A 23,835-nucleotide genomic window follows, 5' to 3' on the forward strand; every position below is an offset into this window, starting at 1 on the left:
CATAGGATTACATGAGACAGTTCTCCACCTTCTAGACTTAGATCTACCAGTTTTATTCTCATGTACAATGAGAAACTGTGTTTTTATGATGTAGTTTGCACCATGAGTATAAACACGATCCCTGTAAAGACTTTGAAATAAGTAGTCATTAGAATTCTGGTTTTCTGTGGGAGTGCGATTCACTGCAGTAGTCGACTGACTATTTACTCCATTGACAGTAGAGAGAAGCAAATTATGAAGTTTAGAGATTTGTTTCCTCCTAGCAAAACAATGGATAGCATAGTGATTCTCTTTCCCACGGAAGGAACAAGTTTGTGGAAGAGAATTCTTAACAGGTAACTGCTTCAAACCCATATCCTGTTTGGAAGTTTTCCGTTTGTATTTTGCAGGGACTTCCTTTGATGAGTATTTCTTCATATCAGGTAACTCATCATGTGACACAATAGAATTTCTCATTACAGTGTTTCCCTTCATCAAGGAGACAAACTGTTTTTGGGCTAGGTGAAGAGAAGTGTGTCTCGATCAAACGTTTTTCTCTAATTGTTCCCTCTTTAACAACATTCTCAAGGATGCTAATCTTTTCTTGTTGTAGCATATTTTCTTAAGTGAGTCTCTTAATATTGTTAGAGAAGGATTCAATGATTTTGTAGAGTTCACGTTCTCGACTAAGAGACTTCTCAAATTCATCCACGAGTTGAGAATGATTGTGTAAGTCAATCGTCTATGTTGGATTTTCTTTGGTTCTGGTGATATTCATTTCTACTTCTGACATCCTGTCAATTGTCTCGTTCCTTTCTATGGACTCGGAAGAATCAACTAAGGAGTTATCCTTTGAGGAAACACCAAGACACTTGACATAATCAAAAGCATGGGAAGACATAGACTATGCGTAGATATGAGATACTACTTTGTCCACAAAATCATATTGCTACAAACACGGAATTTTGAGTTCTTAAACTTGTTTGGCCGCTCGGATACCAATTGAAAATGCTGGGGTAAAACAACCTCACCCAATATTTCGATTAGCAATCTGTATGGACTTGTAGATGGTGGATTTTCGACAAAGGCTAAAATCGTAAAAACATAATTGTACATACTACTGATCCAGCAATCAGATGAGTATTAAGGCTCATGTCTCTCATTGAAGCATGAAAGTTCATGCCGCAAGAAACTCTGACTGAGAATACGTCTCTCAGAGCATATGCAGATGTGCGGTCTATCAACTGAGACAACGGTATATCTCATGAATACTGAGCAATTTCAGTAATCACTTTTATATAGAATCGAACGATTGGACGACTCCTAGACAGCTTGCCTGCTAGTATAGAGCGATAACGTCTTCAGGATGTAACAGTGTTTTCCCTGACTATATAAAAGACATGTGTATAGAATCATTATGATTGGACGGCTCCTAGAAAACTTGCCTGCTAGTATAAAGCAATAACGTCTTCAGGATGCAACAAGGTTTTCCTTGACTATATAAAAGAGATATGACGTTTCAACAAGCTCATATTTCTCAATTCTCAGATAATTAATTCTACTAGACAGCATGCGTGCTAGTATAGAGCCATCAATTAATTATCTCTAATCGTTAAATGAATATTCAACAATATTCTACGATTCTTCGTAATATTTCGCCACTTCAATTCGTGGTTCTTCCCAGCAGATTTCCACGGGTTAGTGATAAATGTTCTACGTATGGGTATCGAGCAGCTCTCGATTAATCCCCGACCAAAATGGTGCAAGTGTACTTAGCAATAATGCACAAACGAGCATTCCAAAACACGAAGGAACGATGAACCTATGCAAAATAGGAAGAAAATAATAATTAATAAAATATTAATTAAGGCACTGGAGACTGGGCCCACCGGCCGGCCGGTCGTGCCGTGGTCAGTCCCACGCCTAATTTTATATTTTATCATATTTTTATTATTTACCCTGATCTCATGAAAATCCCTTCAATTGAGCAAATCTCATTCGTCTCAAGGAAACTCACCAGTCTCATGGTGTTTCCTCGTATCAAAGAAATAATAATAAATTAGGAAAGATGTCGTGGGATCGGACTCACTACCCGGTCGGCCATGCCCTAGCCGTGGCCGGTCCCACACCTCATGGCTCCTTATTATTTTATTATTATTTCCCTCATCCCATGAAAATTCCTTGAATTCATGAAATTTCTCTCAAGTCATAAAAATAATGTAAAATTAGGGAAATTCGTCGGACAGGGCCCTAGCCGGCCGGTCATGCCCTAGCCGGTCCCACACGCCCCTTATTTTATTATTATTATTATTTTTTATGTTTCCCTCATCTCATGGAAACTCCCTGATTTCAACAAATTCCTTGGTTTCAACAAACCTCTTGATTTTATGATATTTCCCTAAAATCATGAAAAATATTATAAAATTGGAAAAAGTGCCTTGGGACGGGCTCTTTGGCCGGCCGGCCATGCCTTGGCCATAGCCGGTCCCACACTTCATGACTCCCTATTTTATTATTATTATTTCCATAATCTCATGGAAATTCCTTAACTTCATGAAATTCCTCAGTTTCATGATATTTCCCTCACATTAGGGAAAATACATAAAATTGGGAAAGGTGTTGTGGGACCGAGCTTGCTAGCTGGACGGTCATGCCCTAGCTGTGGACGGTCCCACACCTTGCAAATCCCCTATATTATTAATTATTTTTCATCATCTCATGAATATTTTCCAGTTTCAGCAAAATCCTGAATCCTTCATATTTTCTCAAAATGTTGCTCAAACGCGCATCGGAAAATATCAAAATTCTCAGGACTGAGACATGGGAATTATGGTGACGCGGGCATGTCTCCTTGATCGACCAAGGTTGGCCCTAAGGTTTGCAAATAGCCGGTCCCACATGTTTTAATAATTTTGACCTAACTTGCTCAATTGCTCATATTGGGTCCAAACTCTTCTTAAACAACTGAGAGTTTGCTCAGACGACCATTAGCTGGTCCCAAAACCATCAAGGGCCGGTCTCATGCCCTCTTGGTCGGTCCCTCATCTCTCCATAATTAGGTTTTATTACCTAATGCTCACATGGGCATTATTTAAAAAAAAATGATTAAACCAGCATTTAATCATCTTTTCACCAACTGGTCTTCACGAGACTTTGGTATTTTGCTCACTTGAGCATCTGGGCGTTACATGGTCGACTCATCATCCCATGTAGCCGGTCCCTCCTTCACTCCGTGGTTGATTTTCAATAAATTAGCAATCGGTCAAAATTAGGGTTTCGAATCCAGAGCTCTGCAAGAACGTAATTCTGAGTAGATTCAAATACTAATAATATTTTACGTTGATCCCATGATCAACACTTTCATTATTATACTCGGCCTAGCAGTCAGTATCTTAAATTAATTTTTGTTTGGTCCTGCCACCAATAATTCATCAGACGAGCAACAGTCGCTCAGATGAGCAATATTTGCTCAGACTAAGGAGTATTGGTTCAACTATCAATATTCAACGATTCAGCAGCACAGTTTTTCAGGTTATCAACATTTATTCGGCAATGATACCTATGTCTCAACAGAAATGTTCATTTCATAAGTCTCAAAACATTTGCAAATCACGTTCGACTCAGCAATACAAGGACTCACCGTCCCATGAAGTCAGCAACTGACTCCACAACCACGAGATGTCAATCGTGTCACATGGGGGATATTAACTAGGGTTTTGGTTTGGCGGTCTACGACACGTGTGTTCATGCACACGATGAGAATGTGAGAAAGTTGTGCAATCAGTTGGAGGAGTTAGCAAATAAGTGTATGGAAAATCAACCAAGTCTCCGCATGATGAGCAACTGGTTTTGACACGATTTCCAACTTCCTCACTCTTTGACTCCAGCCACTTTCACACTTCATGGGATCAAGGTATTTACAATTCAGCATTATAAAAAGGCCTCTGAATCCTGATTGAAATAGACAAGAATTTCTCGACAAGTTCATACAGACAATCTTTCATCTACACGAACTTATCGTCTGAGCAATCACTCTCAACTGAGTAAATTAAATCATTCAGAACTTTCTTACGTAGAATACACAACACACCTACAATCTCGATCACCATTAATCTCACGCATTTCTCAGCTCCCTCCTACAAATCGATCCATCCTCTCTTGTTACCGAATTGACTCTCGAACGGACATTTTCTTGGTTTAGGCCGGAGTCCTACAGATTGATCTCTCGAACTTAAAGCACTCCCTTCTTCCAGAGCATCTGTGTGAGGTTGCACATTTGCTCGGTTCAAGGAGTCTCCTCCGCACGGTCATCTCCTCGATTCCGTAAAAACCAGCAAATCGTTTTTCCCCATCTACAGATTGGCAACCACAGTGGGAGATCATTCTCTCGGTTGCAATCTCAGTCTCACAAGGATGGTCGATCTTAGGTCTGGTTCAGTTACTAACGCGGGTTCAACACCCAACCCTAACATTACAAGATCTAGTGGTACCGCTAATGCCACTCCTCTAGCGCAACCTACCAATACTACTCCTCCGAATACTGGTGCTCCAGTGATCACCCCTGCAAATGACAGTACTGGCGCCATCAAAAATCCTCTCTTCGGCCGGTCCCCTGAAGAAATCAGAGAAAATCCGCCTACCATGGTGATCTCATGAAGGTGCAAGAAACTCTTGCCAAGAATCAGGTTGACATGGCTGCCACTCAGAAGGAATTATGCAATTATCTCAAGACTCTTACAGACAAGATTTCAGAGAAAACTCAAGAGAAAGGAAAAGCCAATGAAACATCTTCGGATGATGATCCTGAAGTCATTCCAATCCATGTTGTAGATGATGAAAAAATCCGCAGGGCTGTAGATGACTCGCCAGCAAAGGAACCTGCAAGTTTCATCACTCGTGAAGACCTAGAGCGCTTTTTGGGAGATCGAGGAAAAAACAAGACATCATCTGTCCAACGTCACCAACCTCCATATATCCTGTTTCCACACAGAGAACTCCTCTTTCGAAAGGCTACACTTCTCCAACGTTCACGCTTTACAATGGAACAGGAAATTCTCGAGAATATGTCTCTCGATTCTTAGAATCATTAGGCATGAACACAATCATGTCTTCCGACTGAAGGAATTCTCAAAGTTTCAGACAGATTATACATCTGGTACAAAAACATCGCACCAGGAAGTATCACCAGTTAGGGAGAAATGATTAATGCTTTCTACAGAAAATATTTCTTCGTTTCAGATAAAATCACCCTCTCTGATCTTGGAAGGATGTTTTAAAGGAGCAAAGAACATCCTAATGATTATGTGAAAAGGTTCAGAGTTCAAGCCCTGGACTGTCATGATCCAAATGTCACATAGCAGCAACTTGTAGACTTGTGCATCAATGGAATGATCCCGGTCTATAGAGCTTTACTGGAAAATCTCTGGTCCCAGACCTTTTCAGAACTTCATGAAGCAGCTAATAGATCAGAAACTACCGTACCTACTTTACTAGAGAGAGATAAAGCTACAAAAGCTTAAGAACCACGAGAAACTCGAGGTAACAGATGTTTGATCAACAAACAGTACAACCTCCAACCTTAAACAAACGTTGTTGCAGAAGGGAGCAAACGAAAAGCCGAGCCACAATGCAAGCATACTTTCTCAGCTCCTTCAAAAGCACAAAGGAAGGATAATCAAACTCGGAATGCACAAGCTCCAACCCAGCACGGAAGCTGATCAAGCAGAAGCTGACTTCCCTTTTCCCATTGAAGAGGTGATCAAATTGTTAGAAGTCGGGATCCAGGATGGTGCAATCAAGTTGCCATATGTCAGGAAATAACCAACTGAAGAAAAATGAAGAATCCTAGGTACCGTCACCTTTATAGATTCATCAATCATCCAACAAGTAACTGCAATATTTTGAAGCACATATTTAAAGAGAAAGTTGATCCACAATAGCTTTAATTGGGGGAATGAAGGAGTAGAATCCTTTCCAAATCAGAACCTTTACACTCTCCGAACAACCAGTCAAAGAAGCAGTTCAATCGTTGATCGAGCATATCTGTGAATTTCTCTATCTGTCTAAGACAAGGAGATGCACGACTGGGGACTGCTTACCACAGTTAATCTCAGAAGAAACGAATTTCTAAGAACGTTGACCGATGCTGGCACCACCATCAACAACATTCCACTGAAAACCATCGGATCCACAGGCATCACTCGACAAGAAGCTACTCATGCACCCATCTCAATCAGAGAACTTGAAGGAACACTCGGAAATACTTATGGCTACATCACTTATGTGTTTTCAAAGTTGTTGTAGTAGTATGATTCGTTCAAGACTTGTGAAAGCGGATTTTTAGATTTTTTTAATAAATAAAAATAGCGAACTAATTTAAAAAGATGTTGTGAAAATTATGGAGAGAGTAGATCTAGAATTCCACCATTGGTTGATATTAGTGATTTAATAAAACAATAATTATGCAACTCAACATTCAAATTGATTCTAATAGTATTGCCTAGACATGTAGATTTCCAAAAGAATAGATGTTAATCCAAGCATAGAATATCAAAACCCTGAAGCAAGCATATTCTATCAAGAGAAAATACACCTAACTAATCAAAATCATATAAACAATTTTTAGTTCAATGCAAAAATCATAATAGAGTTGTTGTAATTAATTAATAGAAATATATCACTTTTACCGAAACAATGGCGTCCTCCATAGCCCCAAGGATTGGGTTTAGCTCATCATTGTGTAAACACGCTCAAAATATTTGTTCATTGCTTCAAAAATTTTTTACAAAGATAAAATGGAGAGAAAATGATGAAAATCGGGTGTTTAAAACTCTTCCCCTAATCACTTCCTAATCACTCATCCCTCTTCTCTTACATCTCAGGAGATATTTATAACCCAGCAGTAACCACAAATATCTTCAATTACTCCTCAAAATCTTCACAGTGAAGGAATATTATTCTCGGGAATAATTTCCTATTTTTTTCTTTTCTGCACGCATGAATGAGCTGTAAAATATCTTCAATTACTCCTCAAAATCTTCACAGTGAAGGAATATTATTCTCGGGAATAATTTCCTATTTTTTTATTTTCTGCACGCATGAATGAGCTGTAAAATATCTCCAATTACTCCTCAAAATCTTCACAGTGAAGGAATATTATTCTCGGGAATAATTTCCTATTTTGTTCTTTTCTGCACGTATATTTCCCACAGTAACACCAACAGTAAGTGAAACGAAAATATATTTGTTCCCTGTTTTAGCTTATCACGCGTCTGTTTAGTGTTGACGTGTTCCAACATGCATATTTCTCGAAATATATTGATTCTAACTCGTGACAGGATAATCTCTCAACGCAGCTCCGAATAGTAAATGTCCTCCGGGTTGCCTTTAACACTTTTTCGAGCCAATTTTTCCGAAAATGTTTATTTCCTAAAAATACATAAAAACACAATATTAGTACAAAAATCGAGTACCAGCAATACATGAAATTAAGGACAACGTATACACAAAAATGTGTCTATCAAATACCCCCAAACTTATTATTTGCTAGTACTCGAGCAAAACTAATCTAGAAAATAAAATGACTACACTTAGCACGTGCAGCAAGCCATTAAACCGCTAGGTGGCCCTAACGGCGGAGTGTTGTCTCCGGAGGGTTTACCAGAGGTGTACCCACAAAACCATTACTCCAGACCCTAGCTATCTACGCAGAACCTTGGAAGGCACTAAAGAATCTCCTTGTTGGCATACAAACATTGACTATAGGAGGAAGTACCCTATTGCGAATTTCCAATTGATGTACACGAGTTTGCACTCAGCATACTATAATTCATATATAAGTGACAGAGCTCTAGTCAGATAGTTTCTAGACATCATAACCGGAGTCAACTAATCACATGGAAAGATTAAGAAGATGGATAAAGAGATGGTTAAAAGTGAATGGTGTTTCCCATATCTGTCTGAAGGCGTCTGCCAAAGTGAACCTATCCTAATGGACTGAGATACCGGTCTGACTAATATCAACACAACTGGCATATACAAGGGGACCAGTGGTCGATAAACCTAACTCTAGGTCAACACAACTGGCATATACAAGGGCACCAGTGGTCGACTTTATTGAATTTATTCTGGTTGGTCTACGGGTCTGGTCTTCTTTGTTTTTTTTTATTTTTTATGTTGGTATCTCAATTAATCTATTCCACCCTGGAAAAGGTAACAACTTGAATCGTGTGCCCCACCAAATCACTTAAAAAATAAAAACAGAAGGATTAGGATTCAACGAGATATGGCGAAACTACCATGTTTTTTTTTTTTAATTCTAACACCTGAGCTCTGTGCTTTTATGAATAGACTCTTTATATGTTTCCATCTAATCAGATTGGTTCCTCAACTCCTACAACCAAGATGTTCCCATCCACTTATATTGGTTAGTGCCAACCTTAATAAGCATAAATTTCTAGGCTCTGGAGTTTATTTGTTGCAGATAAGAGCTAACAAAAAATTTCTTCCCCACCTCCAAACTTAAATCTAACATTGTCCTCAATGTTTTAAAGATGAAATGAACAATAAGAAACTGTTCCCACTTGATGGATGGAAAAAGAAATAAGGAAGGATATTACCGTAAGCATGAGTACCTCCCAGGAAATGCTAAATTTAAAGTCTTTAGCTAGGCATAAAATACCTCAAAAAGGATTTTCACCTTCCAAAGTCATATATCAACAGTCGAAACAATTGTGGGTACATAAGACCAAATAAAGCTGACACCAGTATAAGACAACTGCACTGATTCAGAAAAATGAAAAGAAGGAGCACGTCCTCATCTAAGGTTTCTGTCAAGACAACTGGGTTTATCTGCGGCGCGTAATTGAACTTCATATGTGTGTCTCGATAAATAGATTCATCCGAAAAACGGGTCTCTAATACCTGGGTTACCTCCTGGACAGTATCAGGAGGATCGGGTTGCGGAGTCTGAAAAGACTCAAGTAATATCTCAGATGTACAAGGCTCGAGTCCCAAGTTAGGGACTCTAATTAGGGATACGATACAATCACAAGAACCATCACTACCCACGAACTTAGGGTTCACAGACAAACCTCTAACTATTTCTTGAATTTCCGGATCTTCAGAGTCCTTAAAATACTCAAGAGATTCTTCTAGTTCTCTACCCCCAAACTTAGGGTCATCATTATTCTCAGAAAAACCTAAAACTATTACCTGAATTTCTGGTTCCATAGAATCTTTAAAATACTCAAGAACTTCTTCTAAAGATTGATCACATATCTGATCTAAGAAAATGGTTTCCTCAAAATCATCTAAAGAATCTACCAGTAAAGTGTCAAGCCAATTATCCAGAACCAAATCCTGAACTAAAGTGCTAATCATATTCACTTCTTCTAAATCATCATTCTCAGAAGGTTGTCTAGTAACATTAAATACATTTAGTTCAGTGGTCATATTACCAAAGGATATGTTCATAAGTCCAGTCCTACAGTTGATGACAGCGTTAGCTGTGGCTAAAAATGGGTGACCTAAAATCACTGGGATTTGACGACTTGGGTCCTGAACAAGCCGGGTGTCTAGAACAACGAAATCCACAGGATAAATAAACTTATCAACCTCAATCAGAACATCCTCTATGACACCACGAGGGACTTTGAAAGACCTATCAGCTAATTGTAGTGTCATTTTAGTCGGTTTCAACTTACCAAGACCTAGTTGGGTGTATATATGATACGGGAGTAAGTTAACATTATCTCCTAAGTCAATTAAAGCTTTATCGACCATGTGATTACCAATCGAACAACATATGGTGGGGCATCCAGGATCCTTATACTTAGGGGGTGTTTGGTTCAGAAGAATGGAACTTACCTGACCAGCTAAAAAAGCTTTCTTATGGACATTAAGCTTACGCTTTCGTGTACAAAGATCTTTAAGGAACTTGGCATAAGCAGGCATCTGCCTAATTGCTTTTAATAGCGGAGTGTTGATGTTCACCTGCTTAAATGTTTCCATTATCTCGTTGAAAGTCGACTCCTTCTTTGTTGGGGCTAACAAATGTGGATATGGGGCTCTAGGCACAAAGGTAAACCTATCAGGAATTTCTTGGGAATCCTTAGAGACTGTTTCAGTTTCCTCGTCTATGGGCTCCTCTTGGGAAGTAGAAGGTGGAACTACAGTATGTCCACTAGGCATGGCTACCTTATTGTCTACCGTTTTACCACTCCTAAGGGTTGTTATCGAGTTCACATGGTTTGATGATTTCTCACCAGCTAAATATATTTGATGGACTCCCCTAGGGTTCGGTTGTGGTTGACTAGGAAACTTTCCTTTTTCTCTCAATGTCTCATTTATCGGACTAACCTGGGTTTTCAACTCGGAAATAGCCTGAGAGTTAGCCTGACCTATTCTCTTATTTTCTTCTAAACCTTGAGCAACAGATTCCTGAAACTGCACAGTGTTACGAGTTAACAAAGCAAGAGACTCTTCTAAACTCATAATCTTCTTATCCGGAGGGTTCTGAAACTGTGACGGAGCTGAAGGATTCTTAGTATAACCAAAACCTGGGGGAACCTGAGCATTACTAGACTGACCTTGATTCTGGCCCTTGGACCAAGAAAGGTTTGGATGGTTTCTCCATCCAAGGTTATAGGTTTCTGAATATGGGTCAAACTTTTGTTGGTTATCAAACCTAGTGTTGTTATAAAGAGCATTGGCTTTCTCTTCAACAGCATGGCCTTCCCAAAAAGGCTCATTTCTTCCACTACTACCACTAGAATGACCTAATTCTAAGGCTTCTAACCTTTTGGCTATAACTGCTATTTTGGCATCTGACTCATAAGATACTTCTACCCTATTAACATTTCCTCTACTTAGAAGAATTGTTTTCTGGGGTTCCCTACTATTTTTCCATCGTTGGGTATTATCGGCGATTTCATTCAAAAATGTCATCGCTTCATCAACAGTTTTATTCTCAAACCCACCTGTGCATAAGGACTCAACCATGGTTGTTGTTGAATAATCTAAACCCTCATAGAGGATCTGAACTAACCTAACCTTCTCCAAACCATGATGAGGACATTGAGATATCAAGTCATTGAACCTTTCTAAGTACCTATATAAAGATTCTCCCTCTTGTTGGGCAAAAGTACAGATTTATGTCCTAATAGACGATGTTTTATGCCTTGGAAAAAACTTATGTATAAAGGCAGAAGTAAGTTGGTCATAGGTATCAATTGACTCAGAGTCCAAACTATACAGCCAAGATTTGACTTTATCTTTTAAGGAAAAGGGTAATAACCTAAGTTTCAACGCATCATCACTTAGGTTTTTAATTTTCAGAGTACTACAAACTTCTTCAAATTCCCTAACATGAAAATAGGGGTTCTCATTCCACTTCCCTAAAAACATTGGGAGCATCTGTAAAGTCCCATGTTTCAGTTCATAATTTGCCTCGGTTTCAGCTAACTTGATGCAAGACGGACGAGAGGTCCTAGTTGGGTTTAGCAAAGCTTTCAAAGTTGCCATTTCTGGCACTACCAAAGGACTAGGAGTACTAGGGGTACTTTCCTCACAAAGAGACAGATTCTCAAAACTGAAGTTTCCAAAAACGGGGCTCTCAAAAGAAGAGTCTTCGAGCTCCCCATCTTCACAAGAAGAACTACTAGGTTTTTCACTAATCAAACGACCTAGACTTTTCCAAGCCCGTTTAAAAACTTCGGGCATACACTAGAAAAATAAAATAAAAAAGAAAAGCCCTAAAAAGGAAGGGATGTTCTATGCAAACACAAACAAGGCTGACTCCACCACATCAAACCTACTGATTTCTAGCAAACAAAAAGCATGATGGCTCCACTTAGATTGTTTCTAGACCAGCTTCTAATCCTTCGAACGGGAATTCGTTAAAATTTAAGCAAACCCCTCTGGAATCAATCCGAGTTAAAGTAAGTTGAATAGAGGCGAGGGAAGCTCGGTGGAGCTTTGATACCCAAGGCCTCACCGGTATTACAAGGCGGCGCAGTCACGCATTCAACTTACAATAACCGTCAAGAACTTCGAAGTATGCTTAAAAGAGTAACAAAAATCTTTCGAATGACTTTCCTATTAAGCTCGTTACCTTATCGGTCTCGTTCTAGTCAAAATTTTAGGCTTAGGTTCGCGTTTGGTGTCATTTTCCTAAGGCGGGCAAAAAGAGAACGGTGATGAAATCCGAACCCTTATCTTTTATGGCCAGTCCTTGCCCTTTACTAGGAAATTAAAGCATCCGTTTTCAAGTCCTCAACATATATGCATACGAAGGAAGACAGTAACTCGCTGACAGGGGATTCGCGAGTGTTTCGACAAACTTACCTCCCGTACCAGACGGGGGATGAACCTTTGTAGTCGACTCGGGCCACGACTCCTATGTCATGTACGAACCCGAGGGGCCGAGGTGATATCGTAATCACCGTCCTTCTCTGCAAACAGTTTATATTTAAACTACCCTTCCGTAGGGTTTAAAAATAATGTCCCAAAATTTAAAGTCCAAAGTCCAAAAATATAAAGTGCAAAAGAAAAAGAAAGTCTAAAAAAAAAAAAAATCTAAAAAAAAAAAATGTCTCTTTTTTTTTTCTCTCTTTTTTTTTATAAAAAAAAAATCTTCTTTTTTCGCTCCTTTCGCTTTGCCTTTTACTCCAGTCTTTAAGTATTCACCAAAAGCTTTGGCAAAATTTTCTTTCGCTCCAAATTCCAAAATCTGAAAGAAAAAGACAAAAACCCAAAAACGTAAAGAAGAACAAATAAAAATAAAAACCAAATAAAAAAAAAATCTAAAAACTTAGCCTAAAGACAAGTCCGCGTCGGCGGCGCCAAAAATTTATGTGTTTTCAAAGTTGTTGTAGTAGTATGATTCGTTCAAGACTTGTAAAAACGGATTTTTAGATTTTTTTTTTAATAAATAAAAATAGCGAACTAATTTAAAAAGATGTTGTGAAAATTATGGATAGAGTAGAGCTAGGATTCCACCATTGGTTGATATTAGTGATTTAATAAAACAATAATTATGCAACTCAACATTCAAATTGATTCTAATAGTATTGCCTAGACATGTAGATTTCCAAAAGAATAGATGTTAATCCAAGCATAGAATATCAAAACCCTGAAGCAAGCATATTCTATCAAGAGAAAATACACCTAACTAATCAAAATCATATAAACAATTTTCATTTCAACGCAAAAATTGTTGTAATTAATTAATAGAAATATATCACTTTTATCGAAACAACGGCTTCCTCCATAGCCCCAAGGATTGGGTTTAGCTCATCATTGTGTAAACACGCTCAAAATATTTGTTCATTGCTTCAAAAAATTGTTTACAAAGATAAAATGGAGAGAAAATGATGAACATCGGGTGTTTAAAACTCTTCCCCTAATCACTCCCTAATCACTCATCCCTCTTCTCTTACATCTCAGGAGCTATTTATAACCTTGCAGTAACCACAAATATCTCCAATTACTCCTCAAAATCTTCACAGTGAAGGAATATTATTCTCGGGAATAATTTCCTATTTTTTTTCTTTTCTGCACGCATGAATGAGCTGTAAAATATCTCCAATTACTCCTCAAAATCTTCACAGTGAAGGAATATTATTCTCGGGAATAATTTCCTATTTTTTTCTTTTCTGCACGCATGAATGAGCATCTCCAATTACTCCTCAAAATCTTCACAGTGAAGGAATATTATTCTCAGGAATAATTTCCTATTTTTTTCTTTTCTGCACGTATATTTCCCACAGTAACACCAACAGTTTTGTTCCCTGTTTTAGCTTATCACGCGTCTGTTTAGTGTTGATGTGTTCCAACATGCATATTTCTCGAAATATATTGATTCTAACTCGTGACAGGATAATCTCTCAACGCAGCTCCGAATAGTAAATGTCCTCCGGGTTGCCTTTAACACTTTTTCGAGCCAATTTTTCCGAAAATGTTTATTTCCTAAAGATACATAAAAACACAATATTAGTACAAAAATCGAGTACCAGGAATACATGAAATTAAGGACAACGTATACACAAAAATGTGTCTATCAATCACTCTCAAAGTGAACATAAGTTCAACCTGGACAGAAACCAAGTTTCACATAATTAGGAAGATCCAGGATATGACATGTCCTTCAGACGAGCGTTGATCCACGCTGAAAAGATGGGTACTTACAAAGCGCCCTTGGTTACACATCTCTCCAACGAATAAAGTTCTAATCCAGAAGATTTGGCCGACTTTCCATCATCAGGGCACTTGGAGGAATTTCGAACTTTGACGAGGTTGAAACAAGAACCTGCAAAAGATGCATAGACATTCATCAAAAGGTCCTGCACTCAGGCAAGTCTCATTCCTCTCATGTCTATGTCATTTATTTCCCCACATGCTATTCTAGCATGGGGACTCAATTCTGCTAGCATCTCTACTATTGCAAGACGCTATAAGTGGGTAATCTCACTTCAGCAATATTTTACCAAGTGGTTGAATCTGACATTTCTCCGAATCGAGCATCTCACTGAGACATTCATTATGAGATGATGTCCAAACATGGCAAAGAACACTTTGGGCGTTTCTCTTTCAAGTCCATGTGTTCCACAAAATCAGAAAGCTCTGATGTCTGCACAAGTGTCGAATCCCACTACCATAACAAAAGGTATGCTGAATCAACATAAGATACTCCAGGTACGAGATGATCAAACCTCTAAGACATTCGATACTTAAGGAATGTACGCTTCAACACTCAGGCATATAAGAAGCATTCAAATTGTACTCCCAATCAAAGAGTACACCTTCGATAATGGCGCATATGGCTTCAGCACAAATATCTCGACGATGACACACTGATTCAACACCAGCGCAATCAAAGTGTAACTAAATTAAAATCACTAATTCTTCATTATCCCATGATAAGACTTCTGAAGCAGATGCAACATCACTCATCCATGGATGGCACAAACTCCTTCAACATACACTGGGGAATTGATCTTGTTGGAATTTGCAATCTGATGTGATTCCATGAAACTTCATCAACGGAACCTCTCTACATCATAAGCCTTGCACGACCAAGAAACTTTTATCCTCACATCCAGAATGGAGACTGCCGCTGTTATCTGCCACAACAACATCGATTCCCTGACGAAGCCATTTCACAGTAAAGTCATATTCAGGAAAATTTGGGATGAAATCCTAGAACATCTTCATCTTATGAATGATCAACTCACCAACTAGTTCGTGAATGTAAAAGGCTCACTGGATGAAGGAGCAAAGGCTATATCGATAATCATGGTTCTATCCTTTTTCGGTCTCTGGAGAAACTCCAACCATAGTATCGGCATTAACAATGATATGTGGAGGAACTTTGTTCATGGTCTCAGCATCAACAAGAATTTCTGGAGAAATTTTAATCGTGATCTAGCATCAACAACGGTCTTAAGAGCAATATCCTCATGACAGGGCTTCATCAATTAACCATTCTCTGAAGTATTGCTCGACGAAGCGGACTTCTCCAAACACTAATGATTCATATCAAGATGTGTAGACCTGATAACATGCTCACATGAAAGTCTTCCCAAAGATTGCACGACTAGTGGGCACAATCCAAAGTCTTCTACAAGATGTTCTCATCACCTCTACAAATGAGATACAACACACTTCAGGCCATGGGTTTATAAAAACGTACAAATGGGTGAGGAATGGGACAATGCTTCCTCAACTAAAGATGTTCGTATATGTCTCTTCTATAACATATCAAAAGGGCACTTCAATCGGACATACGAGATGAAAGATGTGGCCTTTACCGTCAGGTCTACGAAATCTGAAAATTTTGTACGGGATTACAAATTAAAAATGTGCACGCTTCGTTGGCTGACCTCTACAACTCCAAATTGAGTGATTATTTTCTCATGTGATAACTCAGTCTCATAGCTTCAAACGTTGGGGTCAAGCATCGAATTCCGGCGTCGTATGAAGTTCATATAGCTTCCGCGCGAGATTAGACTTCATCTTCAGCCTTCAATTTTCTCATCTGATTTAGCATCATTGTTGTTGAAGTTCCATAGCCATAACAATGAGAAAACAAAAGCTTTCGATCATTGTTATACATTGTCATAGTATTATTACACGACATCAAAGTTCTCATATCACAACTTCGACAACAATACTATGGTGATATGTATCACTCCCCCTTAGTCAATACTACGTCTCAACACGAAAACCACTCCCCCTTACATAATGATCCGAAAACCATATGTATTTGTAGTGTGAACTACATATTAATTCTCCCCCTTTTTGTCAATAAAATTGGCAAAGGTACGAAAACGGGATCCTAATGAAATTCTCATGGAGACACTTCAAGACCAAAGAAAAGTACATATCAACTTTGTTTTTATGCAATCATAAAGCCGAAGCTAAATGCATTCATAACGGAGTTTATAAAGATACAAGATAACTCCTCAAATATTCCACAGCCGCACTCCCCACAAAGATATGAAAATTAAGCGCAAGTTCAAAAGAACTCTCCCCCATTTGATGTCATTCCCGAAAGAACAACAAGAGCGACCTTACTTTTACAAGAAAAGAAGGATTTCTTTGGACACCAACAACTGTTTAGAAGAATAACTAGAGTTTGGAATAGCTATTATTGTGAGTACACATAGCTATGTCCAACGTTTTCATCTTCATGTTTTTAGGTTTATTTGTTTAACTTCTAAGAAATTGTTTTGGAAGATGATGATTGGAGTATTAATCTTTATGGTTTTATATATTGCAATATGTTATGGGATATGTGTGTTTGCGTCCGTGAACTATTATTTTCCCATACGATGTCAAAAATTATCTCGTTTATATGTCAATATGCATGTATTGATACAAGAATGAATGAAATTTTGACAAACAAAAGTTAAGCCTATCATGTCAATTCTTTGATGGAAGATAGGTTAAAATCTTTTGTTTACAAGGATTATGTCTATTGTATATTGTTATGCAAATAGTGATGGAAAATAGAATGAATCCTTGTATATTCTGCAGTATTGATCTTCCCTGATCCATATTTTATGTATATACTATGTGGATCCATAAGTCTTCTTGTGTGAGCATTTCCAACTAAACTAATCATAGATTCGTTTGTGATTATTTTGGTTGTGTATTCCGATTAGATTAATCATGGGTTCTCTTGTGGTTAATTTGATTGAGAATTTTTGGATAACAAAATCATTTATTAGATAGAATAAATCAGTTTTCCTTGATTATTTCATACCTTTGAAAAGGTCCATCAAAATAGGAGTCACTGATATCCTTGATTTTCTTGACCGTAGAGACGCCATGTTCATGAGTTAGATCATTAGTTTTTCGGTCAACGATGCGAGCAAGATGCCTGGATTTGACGCAATCAAGGATGACCTTTTTCTGGTTTCTGATCAAGATGTTTTGATGAACAAGGATTTTTGCTTGTCCATCAATGAGTTGGTTTATCTGCAATTGAAGGTTAGCAAGCTCGTTCTTAACCTCAGTTTGAACGAAGATTAAATCCTTGATAGATTCTTCTATCCAAGAGTTATACTCTTTTCTTTCAAGCATCTTTTTCAGAATCAGATCTTGAGCTGAATCACATCCTTTGAAGTCTTCTTCCATCTCAATGTTTACTTCTTTTTGAGGTTTAACAGAGGTTCCCATAAACATCTTTTTCTGGAAACAGGATTAACACGTACAAGGCATATATATGTTGGCAACAAAGGGAGACACCCTTGATAGAAACCCTAGATTTCCTTAGGGAAGACTTGGACGTACGTGGACCTAGAGAATATGTCAGAAACAAGAAGGACCCAAAAGGAAATAGAAACTGTTTCTCAAAATGTCATTTTTAAACAAGGCTCAATATCTGAAAGCTAGATAGAGCAAAATAGATACATTAGATACAGAGAGAGTAGCAGAATACTCAACCTGTAAAACAGATATGAACAGAATGGATGATAATCGTCCTAAGACTTGAGCATCTCATAAACTGACATCCTTGTGATTCTCAAGTTAGACACAAGGATGTGAATACCTATAGTTAGGTAACAGGATGAGATATGATCTCACCATGAGTGTTTAGAGATTTAGGATATCATCAGTCAGTCTGTTGTTTGTATTCCTTTTCTCTCTTTGACTATTTTTTGACTTCATAGAAGTTTCTTACAGTCCTTTGAGAGAATCCATTAAATGGAACCTTTTGATGACCAAGTCTAGGTCCTCTAGAAATTGGTTTCAGAGGATTACCTGAGACAGGTCTCCACCTTCTAGACTTAGATCTACCAGTTTTATTCTCATGTACACTGGGAAACTGTGTTTTTGTGGTGTAGTTTGCACCATGAGTATAAACACGATCCCTGTAAAGACTTTGAAATAAGTGGTCATGAGAATTCTGGTTTTCTATGGGAGTGCGATTCGCTGTAGTAGTCGACTGACTATTTACTCCATTGACAGTATAGAGAAGCAAATTATGAAGTTTAGATATTTCCTCCTAGCAAAACAATGGATAACATAGTGATTCTCTTTCCCACAGAAGGAACAAGTTCGTGGAAGAGAATTGTTAACATGTAACTGCTTCAAACACATGTCCTGTTTGGAAGTTTGTCGTTTGTATTTTGCAGGGACTTCCTTTGATGAGTATTTTTTCATGTCAGGTAACTCAGCATGTGACACAAGAGAATTTCTCATGACAGTGTTTCCCTTCATCAAGGAGACAGACTGTTTTTGGGCTAGGTGAAGAGATGCAGCAATATTCTCTGTTTCAACACGAAGGTTGTTCAAATCAGAGAAGTGTGTCTCGATCAAACGTTTTTCTATAATTGTTCCCTCTTTAACAACATTCTCAAGGATGCTAATCTTTTCTTGTTGTAGCATATTTTATTGAGTGAGTCTCTTAATATTGTTAGAGAAGGATTCAATGATTTTGTAGAGTTCAAGTTCTCGAATAAGAGACTTCTCAAATTCATCCAAGAGTTGAGAATGATTGTGTAAGTTAATCGTCTCTATTGGATTTTCTTTGGTTCTGGTGATATTCCTTTCTACTTCTGACATCCTGTCAATTGTCTCGTTCCTTCTCTAGACTCGGAAGATTCAATTAAGGAGTTATCCTTTGAGGAAAAACCAAGATACTTGACATAATCAAAATCATGGGAAGACATAGACTATGCTTAGATATGAGATACTACTTTTTCCACAGAATCATATTGCTACAAACACATAATTTTGAGGTCTTAAACGTGTTTGCCCGCTTGGATACCAATTGAAAATACGGGGGTACGACAACCTCACCCAATATTTCGATTAGCAATCTGTATGGACTAACTCCAATATACTTTCTAGAGAATCAACTAGACAATCAGACTCAATATAGAGAAAAGTATATCGAGGAGTTAATATCTCAATCTCTTGATTTGATCTTTACTCAAGAAAATAGAAATCTGCGAGTCTTTATCAAATACAAGGATAAAAACTTGGATGGTACCAAAGACCAATATCCAAGGATCAATCAATTTCCAATCAACAACCAAAGGTTGGATTACACAATTGATCGATACAACGCACAACCTGTGATATTTCAGTTATATAACAAAATATAACGCGGAATAGAAATAACACAAACACCAGTAGTTTTGTTAACGAGGAAACCGCAAATGCAGAAAAACCCCGGGACCTAGTCCAGATTGGACACCACACTGTATTAAGCCGCTACCGACACTAGCCTACTACAAACTAACTTCTGTCTGGACTGTAGTTGAACCCTAATCAATCTCACACTGATTCAAGGTAAAGTTGCACTCATTACGTCTCTGATCCCAGCAGGATACTAAGCACTTGATTCCCTTAGCTGATCTCACCCACAACTAAGAGTTGCTAGGACCCAAAGTCGAAGACTTGGTAAACAAATCTGTCTCACACAGAAAAGTCTATAGAATTGAATAAATCTGTTTCCCACAGAAATACCGAAGAGTTTTTGTTTCGTCTTTTGATAAATGAAGGTGAACAAGAACTAATTGATAAACCGTACTTATATTCCCGAAGAACAACCTAGTATTATTATCAATCATCTCACAATAATCTAAATCGTATGGTAGCGAAACTAGATATTGTGGAATCACAAACGATGAGACGAAGATGTTTGTGATTTCTTTTTATCTTGCCCTATCAGAGATATAATCTCAAGCCAATTATTCAATTGAACTCGTACGATAGAAAATGGCAAGATCAGATCGCTCAACTACAAGAAAAGTAGTTTCGTCTGGCTTCACAATCACAATGAATTCTTTCAGTCGTTAACTTACAGGGTCTCGAGAAAAAACCTAAGGTTAAAGGATAATCGAATCTAGCAAACCAACTAGTATCACACATGAGGTGTGGGGATTAGTTTTTCCAGATACTAGATGTCTCCTTTATATATTTTTCAAATCAGGGTAACAAAGCATTCAATATTCACCGTTAGATGAAAAACCTGATTCAACCAAGATGATATCTTTCAACCGTTAGATCGAAACTTATCTTGTCACACACACAAATGAAATGTATTCATTTAGGTTTGAGTAACCATACCTAAACGTGTACACTTAGTTGGTTCACAAATAGTTAACCAATGGTTAGCCATATGAGCACTTTCATATTTAACCGTATTCAGCTTTCTCATAACTAGTTCAAATGACTCATAAGAACTAGTTGAAGAGTTGTTCAATTGCTTAGGTCTTTATTCAAAGATACAATTGAAACAAAATCGATTTGATCCACTTGAATCAATTCATGAACAATATATTCACGGTTTGCAAAGATTTCATTCCTTATAATTTACAGTTTTAAGTTCATGAACTACCGATTTGAGATATCACGAGCTTGAGTACGCATACGGGTATGCGTACCTTAGCTACCGGATTTGAGTTTACAAACTCAGCAGAAATTTTCGGTTTGAAAACTTCCGTGAGTACGCGTACCTAAGGTGACTGGTTTACTAGTTGCAAACTTACAAACTCTAGCAGAAAATTTCGGTATGAAAACTTCCGCGGCTACGCGTACTCAACCTGTCTCCTTATACCCATAGATGGTAATCCCAACTCTACATTTCAATCATTGAAACATTCTTCTATAATGTTATAACAATCGTTATTCACGACTATGGTCATCAAAGCTATTTTCAAGATTGAAACGTCATCATGACTTTCGTCACGGGTAAAGATGAAAATGGTTAAAGCGAAAGCTTACCAACACATATTTCGAGAAAAATATAGGCGAGTAAACTCGGCTCGAAATAGCAAATGCGTATGTATGAAAACTATCATACTTATACGACTTTGTCTCAAGAGTAGGAGATAGAATATACTTTTGAGTGATAGATAAGTTCAAGTCTCCACATACTTTTTAGTCGGATGAAGTTCCACCGGTTCCTCGAGTAGTTCTTCTTCTTCGTAAGATGATCGCCATGGGGTCTGGAGTTTCAACTACACTTGACTATCCTAGACCGAGACTTAGTCATAAGTAAACTAGAAATCAAGACATATAGTTTTGATCACTAATATTGACAAACATGCTTGAGATAGCAACGCATGCGAGTTCGACCGAGCAATGCTCTAACAGAACCATATCCATAGCGTCAATAGAGTTGATAATGGGTCTGATATCCTTAGGCGTCTAGAGGCCTTAGAGATGAACCAAGGGTCCAACCAGACTATGAGCTGTAACAGTTAGCCCATAACCTATCCATGTACCATTTGTGGTGATCAAAGTCATATTGGACCTCACTGTCCTCTACCCTAATGAAACTACCCGTGACCAGGTTACTGTCCTACATGGTGGTATGAATTCTAATATGAGGGTGGACCCAAGTTTGACCTATACTCTAATACCTATAACCCTGGTTGGAGACATAACCCGAATTTCTCGTGGTCTAAAGGTAACCATCAAGGTGGCCCATCTAGCAACCTACCACCAGGTTTTTCTAAGAACCAAGCTCAAGTCCAAGAACCGAGCCAAGTTAATAAAAAGGTGTCATCTCTAGAGAAAAGTATAAGACTCTTAATTGAGGGTAATGCCCTAAACAATTCCCAAGACTATACAAAATATAAACCATTTAAGTCAGAAGATCGATGACTTTGTCCTGACGAGTCAGCGTAACCAACAAAACAGTGACCGGGCTATTGCCAACTTAGAGACTCAAATAAGTCAACTTTCGAACCGGTTAAATTATAGGGAGAACGGTACATTTCAAAGCAGTTATCAAAGCAGGTTAATAGAGACTCAAATAAGTCAACTTTCGTAGCCAAACGACTCCAAATCCGAAAGGATTTAACCAGGTTAATAGATCAGGTAGTTCAAACCATAATGAACATATCAAAGCAGTTATCACTCTTAGGAGTGGTAAAAATATAGAGAACTCGGTAGAACCACCTAAGGATAGTAGTCCAGCTGAAAAAGAGACTGAGGTTGACTAAACTTCGTCTAAAGACCCTAATGGGTCTGATAATGCTAAGAGTCCAAGTGAGGAATCTACCCCTAAGAGAGTGGTACACCTGCATCATTTCCTCAGAGACTCGCTACGAAAAAGCCTAGTACATATGCTGAAATCCTAGACATCTTTAAGCAAGTTTAGATCAGCCTTCCCTTGTTAGATGCAATTAAACATGTACCAGCTATGGCCAAGTTCTTAAAAGAGATGTGCACTGTCAAGAGAGAAGCGAGTGTCCATATAAAGGCATTTTTGACCCAACAAGTTAGTTCCATAATCTCACAAAAGTACCCAGTCAAATTTAAAGATCCTGGTTGTCCTACTTTCACATGTGTTATAGGTAGCCAAAAGAGAGAAAATGCTCTTTTAGATCTTGGGGCTAGTGTGAATATTTTACCGTTCTCGGTATATGAACAACTTGGACTAGGTGAGATGAAACCAACTAGGATAACACTACAGTTAACCGATAGGACAGTCAAAATCCCACGTGGAATTATTAAAGACGTTTTGGTTCAGGTAGAAAACTTTATCTATCCAGTTGACTTTGTGATTTTAGACACTCAACCTGTCTCTAGTCAAGATATCAATATCCCAATCATCCTAGGTCGTCCATTTCTAGCAACTGCAAATGCAGTCATACATTGTCAAACTGGTCTAGTAGAATTTTCATTTGGGAATCAGAAAATCTCTGTGAACGTTTCTAAGGCGTTACAAGCCCCACCTGACCCCGAACACTATGAGTCTATATGCATGATTGATTCTCTAGTTGAGAATACCTTTACCACCAATAGTGTTAGCGATCCTTTAGAGGCATGCTTGGCCCACTTTGGAGCCTACTATGATGAGGATAGTCATTTTGAAAAAATTAATGCGTTGTTAGATTCTGCGCCAGTAATGAATTATGGAAAATGGCAGCGTAAACCAGAACCTCTTCCGCCAACCATAGATAAACCCCTCCCATCATCAGTTAAGGCACCCACCCTTGAATTAAAGCCGCTACCAGATACACTGAAATATGTATTTCTTGGTAATGAGAATACTCTTCCTGCCATAATTGCCTCTGACTTAGAGCCCTATCAGGAAAGTAGACTAGATAGTGTTCTCCGAGAGCACAAGACTGCAATAGGGTGGACTATAGCAGAGTAGAAAGGAATTAGTCTTGCTGATTGTATCTACCACATCTACCTAGAAGAAGGTGCCAAAACCTCAAGAGAAATGCATAAACGTTTAAATCCGAATATAAAGGAAGTTGTCCGCACTAAGGTGCTTAAGTTATTAGATGCAGGTATCATATACCCCATCTCTGGTAGTAAATGGGTCAGTCATGTCCAGGTTGTCCCAAAGAAGTCTGGGATTACAGTAATTGCGAATGAGAA

The 23,835-nt window shown here is 38.2% G+C and overlaps 1 protein-coding gene across 1 annotated transcript; it reads left to right on the forward strand.

Moving 5' to 3' along the window:
• Positions 1-22,645: 22,645 nt before the first annotated feature.
• LOC113305671 lies at positions 22,646-23,605 on the forward strand. Its single transcript, XM_026554688.1, has one exon. The coding sequence runs from the start codon at positions 22,646-22,648 to the stop codon at positions 23,603-23,605; it is 960 nt and encodes a 319-aa protein (XP_026410473.1).
• Positions 23,606-23,835: the final 230 nt, after the last annotated feature.

This window comes from Papaver somniferum, chromosome 8, assembly GCF_003573695.1.
Source record: "Papaver somniferum cultivar HN1 chromosome 8, ASM357369v1, whole genome shotgun sequence".
Lineage (NCBI taxonomy): Eukaryota > Viridiplantae > Streptophyta > Magnoliopsida > Ranunculales > Papaveraceae > Papaver > Papaver somniferum.

Coding starts and splice junctions, on each gene's coding strand:
- LOC113305671 (XM_026554688.1), top strand. CDS start 22,646: ATGGCCAAGTTCTTAAAAGAGATGTGCACTGTCAAGAGAGAAGCGAGT.